General features: G+C 34.2%; 1 protein-coding gene across 1 annotated transcript in view; it reads left to right on the forward strand.

The window, feature by feature from the left end:
• Positions 1–19,580, forward strand: part of l(1)G0004 (RNA-binding protein pno1) — a 68,563-nt gene that overhangs the window by 5,711 nt on the left and 43,272 nt on the right. The window contains exons 3-4 of the mRNA XM_090373519.1: positions 2,698–2,847; positions 18,640–18,723. Of these exons, the coding sequence (XP_090229645.1) occupies positions 2,698–2,847; positions 18,640–18,723 (234 nt within the window). The remainder of the gene's footprint in view (positions 1–2,697; positions 2,848–18,639; positions 18,724–19,580) is intronic.

Raw genomic sequence — 19,580 nt, forward strand, 5'->3', positions numbered from 1 at the left:
AGCAAGCAAAGTGAGCAGGGGGTGAAGCCCTCTAGTTATTATTATTTTAATTTAATCCATAAAAATACATGAATGTGAATACACATGCACAGTTTTCAGACTATGAGAAAGATACTGTTACAGACTTCCATCTTTAGATTATTGAGTGAAAGTTTTGATTATAACAATGGCTCTGCTGACTTAGCTGTCAAGGGTATTTACAAAAGTTTCATCAGAAAGAAAAAAAAATCTGAACTGGTTAAATTTGTTATTTCAAAATTTCTGCACTTGTCAATTCCTCAATCAAAGACCACAATACATCAGTTCTTTCTTCCATAATAGTTCTTTAAGTTCTCACTCAGAAACTGACAGCAATTGCACTGAAAAATATTGTTTGATTCAGCTATTTCTTTAACTTCAGTGAGAAATACATTATTTTCAAATTTGAAAATAATGCACTGCCAATTGATAAACTTTGTGCTAATTCAGCATTTATAAGAACATTTTTCAGTAAGAACTTGTGCCATGTAATCACATGTGACAAAAAGGAGGTACTTGCTGAATGAGAATGGAATCTTCTCTTGTTTTAGACTTTGTGACTTTAGCAGTATAAATGTTTATGATAAAGCAGAATCACCCTTTTGGTTCAGTCTACTTTGATAACCAGTTTCCAAGTTGGAAATGGAAAATTTAACAACTATCAAGGAGTAACGATCTCAGTAAATGGATGAGAGGTATATTTGAATGGAGAGCTGTTCCAGATGTTCACACATTGAAATAACATAGTAATGCACAAAACTGCTTTGTTCAAAAGGCTAAATTATCAACTTTTGATCACATGCACAGAACTTTGTGATTAAGTTTTTTTTTTTAGGAGCTCATTAATTTGTCTTCTTTTACATTTTTTGGATCATGAACTTGTTTGGACATGAGTCGGTGCCGCTTATTAGTGACTGTTTGTTGTAATTTTTATTTGGCATCTTTAAGAAGTACTCATATGGCTTTTCTCATCACATGTAACTTCTTTAAATGGTCTTTTCAGAGTTTGACACTGTTCTACCAGTCTAGTTAAGCATTTACCAAAGATTGCTGAAGTTACCCATTGGTACCTGTTGATTGTCACAGACTCTTATTATTGGTAGCTAGGACTTTCTATCTGGGGATTGATATCAAATTCCCACTTGTGAGTCAAGTGGGCTGAATTTTGTTGCAGTCCAAAAGTTCTGTATCAACGAAATGTACTTATGCCTTCACAATGGTGGGACTGTTAGTGACCATGATATACCTATATGTGCACAGTCTGAAATACCACATCTAATATACTGGAGGTGACTACCTAGGTGTGAACAGCTTAAGCAGGGGTTGGGATGTGGCATCATACAGGAATGTATGTGTCATAAGGCCATACTAGGTGGTAGATGATGCATTTTCTTATTGGAGACTTGAAGTGACAAACCCATGTTTAGTCCAGCAACCCAACTCCATTCTCTTGTATCATGGTATGGTGATGTCTTTTGAGGTCATTGCGACAAGACATTATTCCTTACGTTTTCTGTGTACAGCTCTAAAACATTTTCCCAGGTCAGCTGCTAGATAGTCCACCTGACTGAACGTATTGTAACTCTGTAGGAAACATCCAGATCAGCTAGTGTGTAATCATGCTGTCTCTACTCTGCCAGCTATTGACTGGAGGCATTGTTGAGGCACTTTATGTCAAGGAACTTGTTTTGTTCTTGTATCTAATATTCAAAAATTTCATTAATTCATATCTCCCCACACACTTTTACTTTATCTACTGAATACATCACAACTTAGAAACAAATTTTAGTGACATTACTCACCTTTTGTATCTAGTTCAGAATTATGTGGTAGTATCCATTTACATTCACACACCAGCAGCACCGTAGGGCAACGAAGGTGCTGTGGAAAATTTGTTGCCCTACGGTGCTGGTGGTGGGTGCAACAGAGCTGTGGATCCCTGTAAAATAAGCTTAATCTCTGCTAATTAAATTACACTGAGGCGGGCCAGAATCAACTGATGGTTTTGTAAATGGATACTATCACGTAATTCTGAACTTTATGCAAAAGGTGAGTAATTTAATTCTAAATACAAGAGTTCTAAATGTATTTAGCAATAATTTGAATGGTAGTTATTTTGTTTTCAAATGGTAGGAGTAAAAATACTTGTCAGAATAATGTACAATCTCAACTCTGTACTGTAAATGCAGATATATCACGTATTCTGAAGAATGGGGAATACTTCCTGTTGTGATATATCGCAACTGGATTATATCATATATAAGTTATAATCACATTCTAAACAAAAATAATTAGAAGATAAACAGATGCACAAATATGACTTCATAAGCCAATTTCAATTTTCGAAAATAGGCTAATAATTGCTGCTTCATATTTTTGAAAAATTGTCTATTTTTAATTAGAAAAATGTGCTTACTCTAGAACTGGGAGCATTAGTGATTTGTCTTGTTTGTTGATATCTTTCAACAAAAATTAAGTATAATGCCTTGATTTTCTTTAATTTTTGATGGAATAAATCTTTATTTTTTATGAAATTTAGGAGGGTTTTTTTTTTTTTTTTTTTTGTAACTCCGTTTCCAAGAATCAAATTGCTTTTTCCTTAAAATATACGTATAGAGAGAGAGAGAGATGTACTTTTAGTTTATATGTAGCTAATATTAACAAAATAGTTTTATATAGGATGGCAAAGAAGAAACTAGAAGAGTACCTATTCCAGCTCATCGTTATACTCCACTAAAGGAAAACTGGATGAAAATTTACACTCCCATAGTAGAAAATCTTCATCTTCAAATTCGTGTTAATATGAAGACAAGAATGGTTGAAATCAAGGTAAAATATTTTATTAATCATATTTTACTTGAAAAGAAAGAAAAACTTTAACTAGACATTGGTGGCACATGCAGGCTCATCTGTGAAATATTTATAGATGTTAATTGCCATTTTGATATTAGGGAATCTTCTTCTGTTTACCTCCCTGATAATAGTTTTAGTTCAATTAGTTCTGAAAGCGATACTTGTTGTTTACATAGAATTAACTGAAATATGCTGATAAACCAGCCACTCTATATTGTATTTTTTCTTTCTGCTCTGTGCTTCTATTTTCAGTTTCAACATAATATAAACAAATGTTTTTCATTGGCAGCTGCTGCTGTTGCTATAAAATTAGGTACTCATTGTTTTTTGCTAATTTTTATATACAAAATTCATTGTCTCGATCATTATCTATTTATTTAATTTACAAAACATAGTAATATATGCACATACATTAGTTTGTGCATACAGTCGGTCCTCGTATAACACGTGTTTGCATTACACGAATTCGATCATACACGATTTATAAATAGGGGAACGTTATCTTATATAACACGAACCGAATTCGCTTATACACGATTCGCCTTTGTGTTTACAAGAAATGGCAGTCGAATGCGGCATCACCCCAACTGAACGCAACACGATAGGAACGAAGAAGATTCTGAAAATGTATTTATGTGTTTTATATCAGTGAAAGGGATTGTATTATGATATACACCATAATAACGTAAAAACCAACACAATTCCAGCTATCGATATAATCGCAAATGCAATTAGATGGAGTTTACTACCAGTTTATAACAGATTCCACTAACAGAAACGCAAGTGGAAATTGTTTTTATTGTTTTATGGTAGTAACCCCCAGAAATGTGCTTTAATAAAATGTGAGGTGTTAATAGTGTATCTCGGCCTTTACGGTGTTGTTTATTCAGTTGCTACACACGCGCAGCTTTGTTTCTGTGTATCAAGCGTGCCGCCTCGTTTGTAATTGTGCTTTATTCCCTAAAAATTAGTAAAATATTTAAAAGGTGTGAAAAGGAAGCGTCCTGGCTAAGACACTGCAGATTCAGAGAGAGAAAAAAATAGAAGCAATATCGATAAACAGAGGCGGACTGGGTCAAAAATTCTTACCTGGGAAAATTTGTAGTGGCCTCATACTACGGTTTATGGCCAAAATCACACCAGCCTCCGGCCCACCGTGGTTTCCCCCGTAAGGCTTATGGCCAGTCCGCTTCTGTCGATAGAGAAAAAATATGAAATTGTGAAACGCTTTGAGCGAAATGAAAGACCATGTGATATTGCACGTGCTACAGACCTAAATGAGGCAACGCGGAGAATTACAAAGAATGCAGAGAAAATAAAAACAACTTTCATAGCGGGAACAACTCAAAGTGTAATTAAAATCCGTTAGATTAAGACACAAAGAATTGGAAGAGATGGAACGGCTGTCATCTCTTTGGATAGAAAATCAAACAAAAAGCAAGTTTGCTTACGATAGAAGCAAAAGCATTAGCAATATTTTATTACGACTTACGTATTATAATTTATACTTACGTATTATAAAATACGTAAGTATTTTATTACGACTATTTTATTTAATATAATAATTTTTTTATGAATAAAATACGTATTTTATCCGTAAAAAATACTTTTTTAGTATCAAAAAATACTAAAAATACTTTATTATAATATAATATTATTTTTATTACGTATTTTAATCGTTATAAAATACGTAAGTATTTTATAATGATTAAAATACGTAAAATAAAATTATTATAAAATACGTAAGTATTTTATAACGATTAAAATTACCCGATTATTTATTGTGTTTGTTAATGTTTTGGTTCCAAATGTGTGTTCAATCTTGGGTGGTCGGCACCTAACCCTACTTTTCCCATAGGGCCTGTTGTTTATATTGCACGATTTTGCATTGCACGAGAGTTTCTAGGAACGCAACTATCGTGCTATACGAGGACAGACTGTATATATATATATGCACAATGTATCAATAAGAGGTTGTGGAGGAAAGTTACAATAAATTTATTTAAATGGGTTTTGGACAAGGGACACTGCAAATTTTAGCAGAATAAACCCAATGACCATAGTGGAATATAAGTTGGTAGAAACTGAGGAAGAGAAAGGGTAACATGCTAACAAAACGGGAATTGAAACTACAGAGAAACCCAGAAAGTACAGGAAAATAAAAATAAGAAATAAAAAATAATAAAAAGAAATACTTAATGATGAAGATCCCATGATTTTAACGTCTTCTTCGGGAAAGACAGCAAGAAGTAAGGCCTCTGTTTCTAACATGAAATATACGTAGCACATGGTCGGAATGGTGAAGCCATTTTGAATTTAGCAGTAGTGGAAGTAAGGCCCAAAAAGTAGCAATAAATAAGAGAAAAGCATACGTATATTTCACGACTAACCCAAGAGAGGCAGGAAAAAAAGAGATAGATAGAAAAAGGATCGTTTGTTATTTGGTTTTCAGGAGCATTAGCAACTAAGGCCATATTGCTCCGGGGATATGCGGTGGTCATTCCTTGACCTTTCCGCATCCTCTGTATTTGGTGGTGACAGGCTTGAACCCCGGTCTAATCAAGATGCGTGTGCTACACACTGCTGCTCCTTCCCACCTGGCTACGGAGGCGCCTAGAAAAAGGAAATAACAAACAGGAGTTGCATCAGTATATGCCTGTAGAGAGAAAAACAGAACTAAACATGAAAGAAACCATTTCAGGTTAAATTAGGGATTCAAATTGAAGGAAATTTTGTTTAGAGTTAGATTTTCTTTTGTCTCCGTACTTCGGAGATGTGAAGCCAAAAGATTACTAATAGCCAATTCAAAGTATTTATAGCTTACCATGACTACTCCGTGCATTAGAAATCAGAAACAGTAAGTCAAGCAAAATTAAAATTACAAGAGTAGGTTAGAAAATCAGTACTAAATAAATGTAGTATATCCTAGGATAGAAAAGAAATGATAAACTTTCAAAGTAGCGGTAAACATTCGCTAAACTTTGTGCAGGCAAGAAAAAAGTGTGCTATAGTAGAGAAATAGCATCTCGATATTGTGTTTGGTAAACTAATGACTCACGAGAAATAAAAATATAGGGTAGTAAGACAGTGAAAAGAGTTCAGAATAAGAGTGAAATAATTGGGCTTGGGCAGTCTGTGGTTGAATTTCCCATTCCCCTAGTAGAATCCTGATCATAGTTCTGGAAGTATACTTGATGTGTTTAGGTCAGTTTTGTAAATCAAACTAAAATTAAATAAAAATTAAAATTAATTAAAAATCAAGTTAAAGTTTAAATTAGTATATATAAAAAAACCAATACCCCCTTGGTAGCCAATTGGTGGGTACAAGTTTTCTAGACTGTAAGACACCAAGGAGGCTGGGAGTATAAACTGTACAATATGTACAAGCCTGTAAGCAGTAGAATATCAGCTTTCTATTATATTGTGGATATTAGTTAGGTGGTTAATATTTTTATCCTTAATGATAAGCAGTGCTTTATTGAAATAGTAATAAAAGGTAGGCTGGTTGTCCAAGATCTTGCATATGGTGGCTATCCTGCTGCATTGCAAAAGAATAACGTCAGACTGTACCTTTTTCAAAATGTTAGTTCCAGTGGATAAAGTTAACTACATTAAAGTTGAAAGCATCATGTTTATTGTATATATTGATTGTAGTTTGTGAGCTATTAATATCAATGTCCAGATCTAAGTAATTGACAGTAAGGTTATTGCAGTTGGTTGTTTCCAGGGTGAGCTCTAGAGGATATATATTAGCAAAATCTTGTAGGAAATTGGGGCAGTTTATTACAAATAAATCATCAATCTAAACATACAGAGTTCTGTTGTAGTGAAGTTTCTGACCAGTATAGATAGAGGTTGGCTATGACACAGCTGGCAGGACTGCCCATAGGAATTCCCATTGTTTGTGGGTAAACTGTATTACCATCAAAGATGAAATTATTGGAGATACACAGGGTGATTAAATTATTCCAATATCCTAGTTTGCAGTTTATTATATGCTTATATTTATTGTATAATTTGTTTAAGACTGACTTCAAATTAGTTAGATCAACACTGGTGAAAACACTATGGAAATAAAATGTTTGTATGTGTGAAATACAAACATTTCACAAACAAGAAAAATTACAAAAGTGTGCTTTGAAATGTACAATAAAATGATTAAGACAAGTGCCAATACAAACACCTTATAATCAAATTAATACGAGAAGCACAAAATAGATGGCATAATGGCATTGGCAGAGCATTGATCATGGCTTAGGGGGTGTGGAACTACAGCTGCTGGCAGTGCTGACCACCGGTGGTAGCAGTATCAGCAATGTTAATACTTGAGATGCCTCACTATTTTCTAAAGAGAATATATAATTAAACATCCCTTGCTATCTCCCCCTCCCCCTTTTTCCTTTTGTGAATAAGTAATGATTTCTTTGTGTATTTGTATAATTTTGTATATTTTGCATCTGCATAATTTATTTTGATGAAAACAGTTTGTATAACTATTTGTTTAAGATTGTGCAATTTTCTGTATAATTCCTTTCTTGCAAACAGTTGAGTGGTTAACTATTTCAGCTTATCTATCTCTAAATGGTTCCTCCATTTCTAAAGAAAATCTAACTATAAACGAAATTTCCTTCAGTTTGAATCCCTAATTTAACCTGAAATGGTTTCTTTCATGTTTAGTTCTGTTCTTCTCTCTACAGGCATATCCCTATCACCGTGGCGAAACACGGCGTAGTTAAACTGACGTTTCAGGTGCCACCAATTCATCAGAGACATACTTTATTATGCTTTATATCCCTTGCTATCTAATTTGATTAGAAATTATAAAATAGATACGAAAAATACACTTACATTGCCTAAAGCGTTTCACTCAGCTTGTGGATGATTCACTCGCTGGATGAAGGAGAGGGGACGGGCATAATGTCAGCAAGTTTTACCCCTCAGGCATCGTTGCCAGAATCAGTGTCTCTAGCTGTGGAGATTTAGAGGGGGTTGGCCGCTCAACCTTATGAATGAACATATTAATAGATTACTGGATGATGGCTTTTTTTCTTTTCTTCATAGCTTTCTTTGTAGCAAGCATTCACCCCTCTGTTAACTTTTAAGAATCATTAGCTGTCAGGATCCATCTTCTGAAATCTTGCCATTGCCATCTCTCTGGTGATGAAGCGTCACACTCCTCATTTGTTTCATCTTTAGTCTCTTCAGTATTTTCTTTTCTCGCCATCGTTGCTTACAAGTCAATAAGTTCTTTGTTAGATAATTTCTTATCTTCTTCCATTAGCTCCTCCAAGTCATTGGCATCAACCTCCAACTGAAGTAGCTCTGCAAGCTTTACAATCTTATCTGTAACCTGTTCGTATGATTCATCTTTTTCAAATCCTTCGAAGCCTTTTACATGCTGTGGGCATATTTTCTTCCATATGCCATTTAAACAACTTTTAATAATTTCCAGCCAGGCCTTATTAATGTTTAAGATGGCATGGTAAATATTGTAAGATTTCCAAAAAGCTCTTAACATTAAATTTTTCTCATGTCTGCTGCAAACAATGCCTGAGTAAGTGTTATGTGTGAATAGTATGCTTTGAAATAAAACCCTGATCCATAGGTTGGATGAATCCTTGAAGATTCCATCCTCTCTTGTTCGATCGGAAATGCAACCTTTATTGATGCCCTTAAATGCACAAGGATTTCCAGAATGTTACACAAGCAGTGGTTTCAATCTGTAATATCCTGCTGCATTAGCCCCAAGCAAGGGCTTTGCCCTGTCTTTTGAAGCCTTGAAACCTGGCATCATCTTTTCCTCCTTGGAAATGTATGTGCAATCCGGCATTTTTTTTCCTTTATAGATCAGTCTCGTCAACATTAAAAATTTGCTGTATTGAATAGCCACTTTCGTCAATAATTTTTTCCAACACATCACAAAATTTCTGTGCAGCTGCAGAATTGGCACTGGCGACTTCACCGCATACTTTAACGTTATGGAAACCAGCACAATTCTTGAACCTCTTAAACCAACCATTGCTTACCACAAACTTGACTTGGATTCCCCATACTTATCCTTAATATATTCGTAAATACTTCTTGCTTTTGCTTGAATGGCCATTAGACCCAGGGACACTTGCTTCTGAATCTGATTTTCCATCCATATTATTAATAGTTTTCCATCTCCGATATAGCATCTGAACACTGTTTTGTGATCACTGTTGATCTTAAATGCATTGATCCTTTAACGCATTCTTTTTCCAATACATCACATATCCATGTGCACACTGTCCTTTAAAATAGTATTTTGTTTAAGCAGCGAGACCTAATTCCCATGCAAAATAGGCGACAACCTTTGCCCTTCTTTGTACTTAATCAATTTCATCTTCATTTCTAAATCAATTTTGTTTTGTTTCCTAGCACTGCCACCACTTGCCTTTTCCTTTGGTGGCTTTCCCTTCATCATTCTAATAAGTACACGGGAATAAAAAGAACATTGACAACAACTGAAACAGGGTTGAAAAGAACACTGATGACATGACTGCAGATCTCTGATCCAAAATTAGTAAAGTAAGCATTCATTCAACTAATTCATTATCAGCACCAACTGCTGACAACAGCAGATGATCAGGCAATTACAATCATATGAGTTTGCAGGGATAGGAGCATCATATGGAGCATATTCAGCATTTCATTTAAAACAGAGATGAATTACAATATAAACACAACAAATGTCGTATGTACTTTTTTTAAGGCACTTGGCTTATGGAGTTACAGCATCTACATGTTTTTGCCACCCTGGGCAGATCCTCCATTTATTTCCTACAGAAAATAAATACATGAAAATTGTGAAAATACATTTTCACAATTTTTTAAAAGTTTGCATTGGCTGGCAAAAATTTATGTAGGTAAGTCAAATATTATGTAAGCCTGGGTTTGGCTGTGTATATAAATATATATTCTCTCTCTCTCTCTCTCTCTCTCTCTCTCTCTCTCTCTCTCTCTCTCTCTCTCTCTCTCTCTCAACACAAAGGAGAAAAATTTTATTATGTTGAAAATAGGTTAAAAAAAACACTTTAAATTTTACATTTGGTAAGTATTGCAATTTTTGGAAGATATAAAGCATTGGTATACTTAAGTAGAATTCCAAAAAATAAAGAAACTTTTTCCAGGAAAAAAAATAATTGATCCCCAGTGGAAATTGCAGGTTTAAAAAAATTTTCATATTATTTAAACCATTTTTCAATAAGGACTTTTTCTTAACATTATTAAAATGGTTACATTTGGGGGGGGGGGGAAATATATATATATATATATATATATATATATATATATATATATATATATATATATATATCTGATAATTAAAATAAATATGATATTTAAATAAAATCATCAGCCAGTAGTACGGCAATAATGCAGAGCGAAATGAAACGCAAAATAATATAAAATAAACAAACAGGGAAGGGAAAGTAGAGATAATAAGACAAAAAGGTAGTCGATAATCCCCTGTATAATTTAGTCAATTAAGTCATTAAACCCAATTAATAAAAAACGATATAAATTTAAATAATGCCAATTGTAAATAATTTAGCGGTACCGCCCTTGAAGGTACCAGTTCCAAAAGACGTGAAATATCACCAAAAAAGGGTTAAAGAAACTACCAAAAAACTAAAATATCAAAATAATAGACTGACCATCATGCCCCATATCGACAGAGGACCACGAGGCCAATAATGGTCATGGAATCGCTGCATTTCAATCGTCATACAAATCATCGCAAAGGCAGAAATATCGAAGAACCAAACCACCCCTCCATTCTCCGATAGATCAACCAATGCAGAGGATTTGCATGGCGGTGGTCCTTATGCAGCGAAAAATAATCTATAGAACAGAGAGCACTCTTGATCAGAGCCACACCACTGACATAATGCAAGCTTAACCAGCTTATATAATAGAAAGGAAAAGAATAGATGGCGGCACAGGTGCTGCTTATTTAGCATAACAACCCACTACTACCACTAATTTATATTATGTGAGGTAAAAGTTAGGTAAGAGTAATAAAAATAAATAAATATGGCTATGTAGCTATCATTAGAGGCAGCAAATGCACATCCTCCACATGATGCCTACTGGCTGATGATTTTATTTAAATATCATATTTATTTTAATTATCAGATATAATTAGGCATCATGTGGAGGATGTGCATTTGCTGCCTCTAATGATAGCTACATAGCCATATTTATTTATTTTTATTACTCTTACCTAACTTTTACCTCACATAATATATATATATATATATATATATATAAGTGATAAAAAAGAAAGTTAATAATTATAACGACTAACTAATATTTACAATTAATATTTATATTTAATTAATACCCGAGCCACAACTTATATCTTATAATGTCTTTAAGCTGTCCTACACTCTTTATTTTTATTTCTCCGAAATTATTAGGGCAATCCGAGGACGTAGGAGAAACTATTTCTTATCTATACCACTATTTTTTGCCTTTTCCTGAAAACAAATATCAGTGGCAGCATTTTTATAAGGAGGAGCAGAATCAAAACACAGGGTATTGCAGAAGGAATGCTCCTAAAATAATTTAGAAAAGCCAAATCTATTGTTTGTTTTTTTTGTTTGTTATTTGGTTTTTAGGAGCATTAGCAACTAAGGCCATATTGCTCCGGGATATGCGGTGGTCATTCCCTGACCTTTCCGTATTTGGTGGTGACGGGCTCGAACCCCGGTCTAATCAAGAACCGTGTGCTATGCACTGCTGCTCCTTCCCACCTGGCTACGGAGGTGCCTAAAGCCAAATGTACAATACCAAATAACTCCAATTTTAGAATATGCTAACTAAATTAAAATTTAGTGGCACCCTGAAGATAGCACCAGTTCTGAATCAAGGGTTTAACGTCAAACAGCGTTAACTACAAAATTGCATTTTCTTTTTGTGATAACTTTAGCTTGCTTTATATAAATAACAATGCATGTCATAAAACTGTACAATTTAGCTTAGGCTGTAAGTATATTTCCAGTAAACAAAGAAAATGTAAAATGACAAAAGTTGTCAACGTTTGACACTAAATCCTTGAAATTATGTGAAATATCACTAGAAACAGACGAAGACCAACTACAACACTTGACCAACAAAATAATAGTAAATAAATCAGAATGGACTGATCATTATGCCCCATCTTGATGGAGGACCACAAGGCCAATAATGGTCAGGGAATCACTGCATTTCGAACATTATACAAATCCGTTCATTGTCAAACCAATACACAGATTGAACTGCAGATGCAATTGATTTCAATAATGGTGGTTCTTATGCAGTGAAAAATTATAATAGAACAGATCTTAGCACTCACATGGCAACACCATACCACTGACAAAGTCTCTGTTAAATTAAAATATATACAAGAAAAAAAATTAAGCTGTAGATGGTAGTATTAGTGCAGCATTAGCATATCATCTGAATACTAACCATATAACATAGATTAACAACTATGAATAAATATAAACCAAAAAATGAAATAAAAAGAAAATTAATACCAGAAACATCAGTGGCAGCATTAAATGCACTATCTACCACATGCTGCTAAAAATAGTTTATTTAATGGGAAAGTAAATAAATCAATTACCAGTAAGTAGCATAGAGTGAAAAATAATAAAAACAAACCCATACATAATAAACAGAAAAGGGGGGGGGGGGTTAAGACAGTATTGCAGAAAGAATACCCCCAAAATAATTTAGAAAAGCCAAAAATACATCATCATTCTACTCTTCCATTTGGCACGGGTTGAGTCCCTATTTAGATATTGTCCTCCATTATTGTCGATCTCTTGAATCTTGCATCATTTGTTGATAGCTCTGAAAGACTGTGTTTTCCTTTAGGCACTGGAGCCATTCTCTTATCTCCAGTTCTTCCTGTCACTACTACATTAGGCAGCCTGTGTTGTTTCATCCAGTTCACATGTCCAAACCACTGAAGTTGTTTTTTGTAGATCTGCTCTATTATTCTGTGTTCAAAATTTAGACCTCTCATTACTTTTCATTAGTTTTATGTTCTCTCCAATTTGTTTTATTGATTTTCCTTAGACATCTCATTTCAAATGCCATTATTTTTTTGCCTTTCTTTCTTATTTATTCTCTAATTCTCTGATCCATAAGTTGCTGTGAATATGATGACAGTTTCATATAGTTTAATTTTTAGACTATATGATATTTTATTGCTCTTCCATATGTTTTTGAGTTTGTTCGTGTTTGTCCATCCGATGTTCAGTCTGTGATTAATTTTGTCAATATTACTTAGGTTTCCGGTTATTAGGAAGCCCAGGTATACAAATTTTTGTATACTTGTTCCGTTTGTTGATTTTGGCATTGCCAACATCGTTTCCAATGCTAAAATCAACAATCGACAGTTCTCAACAGCAAAGGCCGCCACATTGAACATTTACTGTGATGAGGTGCTTTGGGGTGTTACAGATCAATTATTTCCAAATATGTCCACCTGGTGGACATATTTGGAAATAATTGATCTGTAACACCCCAAATTTTATTATATATATATATATATATATATATATGTAATAAAAGAATAATATTAAGAAGCTAAGTAATCATAGAGTTTGGGGAGTGCAAAAATGAAGATGGTATTGATTATGGATCAGGGACACTGCATTAGCAAAACGTACCCTACAGCCATAATGTGTATACATATATATATTATGAAGAAAGTGTAAAGAAGGTTTTGTTTAATCATATTGAATCTACGGTATACACCAGAAGTGAATTCTACTAAATGGATAAGGCGTGTAGTAATATATGGTAGGATAACCAGGTAAGAGACGAAAAAGGAACAGATAGTTGGTAAGAAATTAAAATGAAAAGGCGACCAGAAAGGTGTCTTTGTCAGAGGCCATCCATCGAAATTATGAGAATGACTGCAATGCTCTTGCTTCTGTTTCCGACATGTTCTGTATGCTATGGAGCCGTGTGCAGTATACACATGTTAAGAAGGAAATTTGAAATTTTGTGGTAAGAATAAAGCCAAATAAAGTCTAATAAATGTAATACATACAGATCATGGATGACCTTACGGAAGCAAGTAAAAAGAATTGTAAAAATGAAGTCTGATAGGTATAAAGAAAGGAACTTACCATAACTACGTAAGGTTGCAACTGAACAAAAGAATTTCAAATTTTAAAAAATGACTTTCTCCCACCGACTTGTTCCTTAATATTGCTTCCTTTAATTTTGCAAGGGAATTAAATCATTAATTCACTGTGAGTGGCCACAGGGAACAACACATTATCATTTTGAATGAAAATAGAAATGGTTCATGAAAATAGAAGTCAGCTAATGTTTACATCATGAAAATGTGTTTCTGTTTTTTTTTTTTTTTTTTTTCAGGAAATTACTAATTATTTTTCACAGGCAATTTTAAAACTTTTAAACTTTGAGTAACCCAACTTATCATATTTAAATTATTACTAATGCATCATTTTAGATCTCTCTCTCTCTCTCTCTCTCGGTAACTCAGAAATTTTTTTTTGGCTTTTTTGGTAACTCAGAAAAAAAATTTCTGAGTTACCCTGAGAGAGAGGCTTCCTTGCACCATATGGCTAATAATAACCTTGAAGTTAGTAATACCTATATTATTTCAAGTGTAGTTTTACTATTGTAGGCACCTATGAACAAAAAAGTATTAAAATAGACAATATGGCATCAGATCGTCACAAGAAAAAAAAAGAAGTTGTTAAAGCTAAATGTAAAAAAAAAAAAGAAGCACCTGGAAAAGGATGGGATCTATCCAGTTATATTAAAAGAGGCAGCAAAACAGGGAAGCAAATCTTTGGCGATGATTATGAGAGCATCTCTGGATTCAGGGAATCCCCAGATCCCTATGGACTGGAGATATACAAATGTATCCTTGATTCACAAAGAATGACATGAGGAATTATAGACCTGTTAGAGTGTCTGTTCCAAGGAAAATATGGAGTCACTGGTTAAAGATTTTTTTTTTTTTTTTTTTTTTTTTGATTTGGTAGTTGTTGCCGCATCGGCTTCTGTGGCCATATTGCACCTCCCAAGGTTTTTGCAGTACTTTGATCCAAGCCCGAGGCGGGAATCGAACCCGCGACCTTTGGGTTGCCGGGCAGGTACTTTACCCACTCGGCTAGCCCGGTCGGCTCTGGTTAAAGAAGTAATACAGGACCATCTAGACAGGAATGTTGTTATATTGCAGTCACAATATGGATTTGTTAAGGGGTGATTTTGCCCGACTAATCTGATTGGTTACTATGACATATTAACAAAGGAACAGGATGAAAAAATAATATCATGTACCTGGATTTCAGGAAAGCTTTTGATACTGTTGCACATGACAGACATCTGTACAAATTGGAGCAGTGTGGCATTAAGGGCAAGTTACTGCTCTGAATAAAGGAATGGTTGGGTGGGTAGGTGGGAGAAGATAGTGGTTATCAATGGGCTCTGCTCTGCTTTGACTCTTAGTGGAGTCCCTGGGATTCAGTGCTGGACCTGTTGTTGTTGTTTTTTGTATATATTTATGATATTGATGAAGGCATATCAGGCTTCTGAGTTTCCTGATATGAGGGTTAGCAGGGTAGTTGACTACAGTAATGATGGTATGCTATTGCAACAAGATCTAGACAAATTAGGCAGATGGGCTGAGAAGTGATAATTGATGTTTAATGTTGGCAAAAGCAAGGTACTTCATATGGGGAGCCGTAATCTTAGATTAACGTACCAGGTACCACACTCATGGTAGTGGGGAATGAAAAAGATCTGGGGGTAATTGTGCAGTCAAATAGCAAGTTCCCTGAGCAGTGCTGTGCAGTATTCCAGATGCAAAAGGAAAATCACCTGAGTAGTAATTTTCCTTTTGCTGCTTGAATACTGCACACAGGCCTGGAAACCTCACTTTAGGAAGAACGTGGATCTGTTGATATGGCTGCAAAGAAGAGCAACAAGATTGGGGAAGGGAGGAGAAGGGTGCACTTACCAGGAAAGATTTGCAAATTGCATCATCTGGACACTAAGCACCTATGATAAGATCTGAATAAGCACTTACAGCCTTGAATGGATTGTGTAAACTAAATGCTGATGGAATCTTTCCTCTTACCCAGACTACACACACACACACACACACACACACACACACACACACACACACACACACACACACACACACACACACACACACACGAGAGAGAGAGAGAGAGAGAGAGAGAGAGAGAGAGAGAGCGCGCTTAAATTCAACTCAAATTGAAGGATGGTTGCAGGTCAGATATGTGGAAATTTGCCTTCAGCCTGAGGGTGGTCAGTTATTGGGGGGGGGAAATTCAAGTTAGAACTAGATAAACTTAGTCAGAATGGACAAGTAATATAGGAAGTTGGGTGTTTTTTTTTTTTTTTTTTTGGATGATATGCTGTATAAGCTTGCTTGCTTTCTTGCATCATTTGTTACTGCTACTACTACTACTGCTAATAATAATAATAAGCAGCTGAGACAAGAGGTACAACAGCAAAAAATTTTAAAAAATGAGAACACTAAGGAAAATAACTATTAAAATCATTAAAGATAAAGTTACAATTGAGAAATCAGGAAACAGCGTAAAATATAACCCATTAATGAATGGATATATAATAGAAAAAAGAATCGGAAAAGATATCTTCTGTAATATAATACTTTTTTTTATTTAATGAAAACAGTATTACTGTAGTATTTAGGAGCAAAAAAAAAACCAAACTTTCCTGCTCCTAAATACTACAGTAATACTGTTTCATTAAATAAAAAAAAAGTATTATATTACATGAATTTTCTAAAAGGCTGAAGAGTTATCTTATTTTAAATTTATGGTATACTGGGGTTAGGAAACAAAGCCCTTATATCTTAAAATAAGTACAGCTTACTTAGAGCTTTGACCTTTAATCTAAATAGAGTAAAAGCTGTGGCTGTATCCATATGCAGTTTTTCAAAAAAATAACACAACAATGGGACCTACAGCTTTATTGTCAAAGAAGCTTTATTGTCAAAGAGGAAGTGATAGTAATGTTAATATAATTAAATTTCACCAGTTCATGTTTCTTGGAAATCAATGTCTAAATCCCAGTTCCTGTATGCACCTATGATAAGATCTGAATAAGCACTTACAGCCTTGAATGGATTGTGTAAACTAAATGCTGATGGAATCTTTCCTCTTACCCAGACTATGTTATGTATATAGCTTAAACTCTCCTGTTGGTTCGAGGGTGGGGGCTGCTCCCTTGCCCACAAACTAGTATTGTTTGTGGGCAAGGAAATAAAATCAGGAAATAACTCAAAAACAAAACAATGAATTAAAAATAAATTATATTATGTCTCACCTGGCTCTTATAGCAATCCTAACCTATGGTTCCTTGCATTTTTGTCGGACTGCATTGAAACTATTTGATTTATCCTGAACTTAAAATACAGTTGAAGAATCATAGTGGTTCTAATAACATATACTGGCTATTATTTGGCCACTAATAGCCATTATATATGCTCCAAAAATTATATTAAACCCACCAGCCCACCATAATATGGTAAAGTTAGCAATATAGAGGATAATTAAAATTTAACAGGATATAGCTAGATAAATAATGTAATCAGCTGCTTATATAAGACAGACATAATCCAATAATTTATTTCCTGAATTATTCAACAGACCCGCACTTAGCGGGAGGTTGTAAATTTGTATGTAGGTTATCATACTTGTTATATCATCTCCTATCCTACTTTCATTGTTTGGAGAGAGAGACTCAGTAATGACTTCTTAAAGAATTGGTGTTCCATGCAAAATAAAAAGCAGTAGTTAGGCTTTTGATGACAGATTTGGTGGTGTCACTGTTGTGAGTGAGTTGATTCTTCATGATATTCTACATCATTGGGCAAGTTCTGTGGTTCCAACCAAGCTTTATGCTATTCTATTTAGCCACATGGTGTTTGAAGGTAACACTTGATAACACTTCTCTGTGACTGAGGTTACGGTCAATTTGTAACAAGTTAAATTGTAGAGAGCTGTAGCTCTCTGTTAATTAACATACTGCATGTAAATAAATCTTTTATATTCTTTTCTGTGAGCCCCTGACATCTCGCTGTGACAGGTACTATGTACTTAGTTCCTGTGTTTTCTTTTGTTATTTAGTACATAATAATGGATCATTTATTTTTACAATGAATGACTTATACAAGAAATAGACTTTCTCCTATCCTTTTTATTTAACATATACAATGGAAAAAATATCAGGAGAAAGAAAAAGAATGATGTAAAAGGAATCATTTTTAAATTTATTTCTGTTTTGGTAATTCTGATTATTAGGTATTACTGACTAAAATGAAGGAAAGATGATTTATAGGGAAATCTGCCTGAACCTAAAATACATATACTCAATTGAGCAGTAGAGCTGTGTGGCATGAGAATTTCGGTCATGTCAAAGCTGTAACCAGAGGAATGTTACTTATAATAACATGGTGATCTTTGAAGTACTGGAAGTAAATCATGGTCATAAGCAATGAGGTAATGTTGTCATTAAACTCCCAACATATATAATTCCATGGAAATTTTGTTGCCCTGGAGATTTCACTTGATAGATTTTCTTAGTTGATGAGTATAATTTATCACAATAGTTTTCTTGCTAAAATATCCTTTAAAATCAGTTTGAAGTTTAAATACTGCATAACTTAAAAGTAATGGTTTTACTTGTTTTTTATTTATTTTCATGAAGACAGCAAAGACTACAAGAGATGTTAGTTCATTACAAAAAGCATGTGATTTCATTCAGGCTTTTATGCTAGGATTTGAAGTGGAGGTTTGTTATTTTATGAATTCAACTCTTGACCTAAAGGCTTTAATATATTTCTCATTGACTTTTTTTTAATTGAATGAAAAGCCAAAGGACTAAAAATAAATCAAAATCTATGCTGTTATTCAAAGTAAATTTTTTGTGCCCCAGTCATTAGAAATGTCAATTTAATTGCTCATGCGAATATTTGTTTATTTTTCTATTTTTGCTGATTATTAATATCATAAGCAATACAAAATACAGGTAGCCTTCGTTTTGTGCTGGTCCAAAATTGCCCGATTTGCAATAGCACCGGTCACTAACCACATGGCCATGAATATTTATTTTTGCAATATTTTTATAAATTGAAAGTTTAAAATCATCAAACAAAATTTATCAGCATCATACTCTACTATGTATCATGCACTGTTCACATGATCTGTACACGTGATCAAGGACAATTTGAGCCAATCAGAGATGAGAACATCCCCACCCACAATCTTAGCCAATCAGAGATGAGAACATCCCCACCCACAATCTTAGCCAATCAGAGATGAGAAAGTTTCCCACTCTCAAAGTAGCCACATGTGGATGCGGGTGGTGAAGGTCCATGCAGTGAAGCATTCAGTTGGTTGTTTACGCCATTTACACAAGTTGGAAATTTATTACGCTAAGTAACATTTTTTATTAATTGTGCAATTAGTGATAGTCATGTGTAGTTTTTGCAAATCCATTAGACAGTGTACTACAAAATTAATAAAAAGTTTTTAATTTAATAAAATAAAGAAAGGCCATGTCTAGTAAAATAATTTCAATGAATCCTAGTGCAAAATAAAGCGTGAAAGGGCACTTTGATCTTTCACATTGGAAGGTAAGATGGAGAT

Source organism: Mastigoproctus giganteus, chromosome 5 (genome assembly GCF_048544385.1).
Source record: "Mastigoproctus giganteus isolate SK-2022 chromosome 5, ASM4854438v1, whole genome shotgun sequence".
NCBI classification, from domain to species: domain Eukaryota; kingdom Metazoa; phylum Arthropoda; class Arachnida; order Uropygi; family Thelyphonidae; genus Mastigoproctus; species Mastigoproctus giganteus.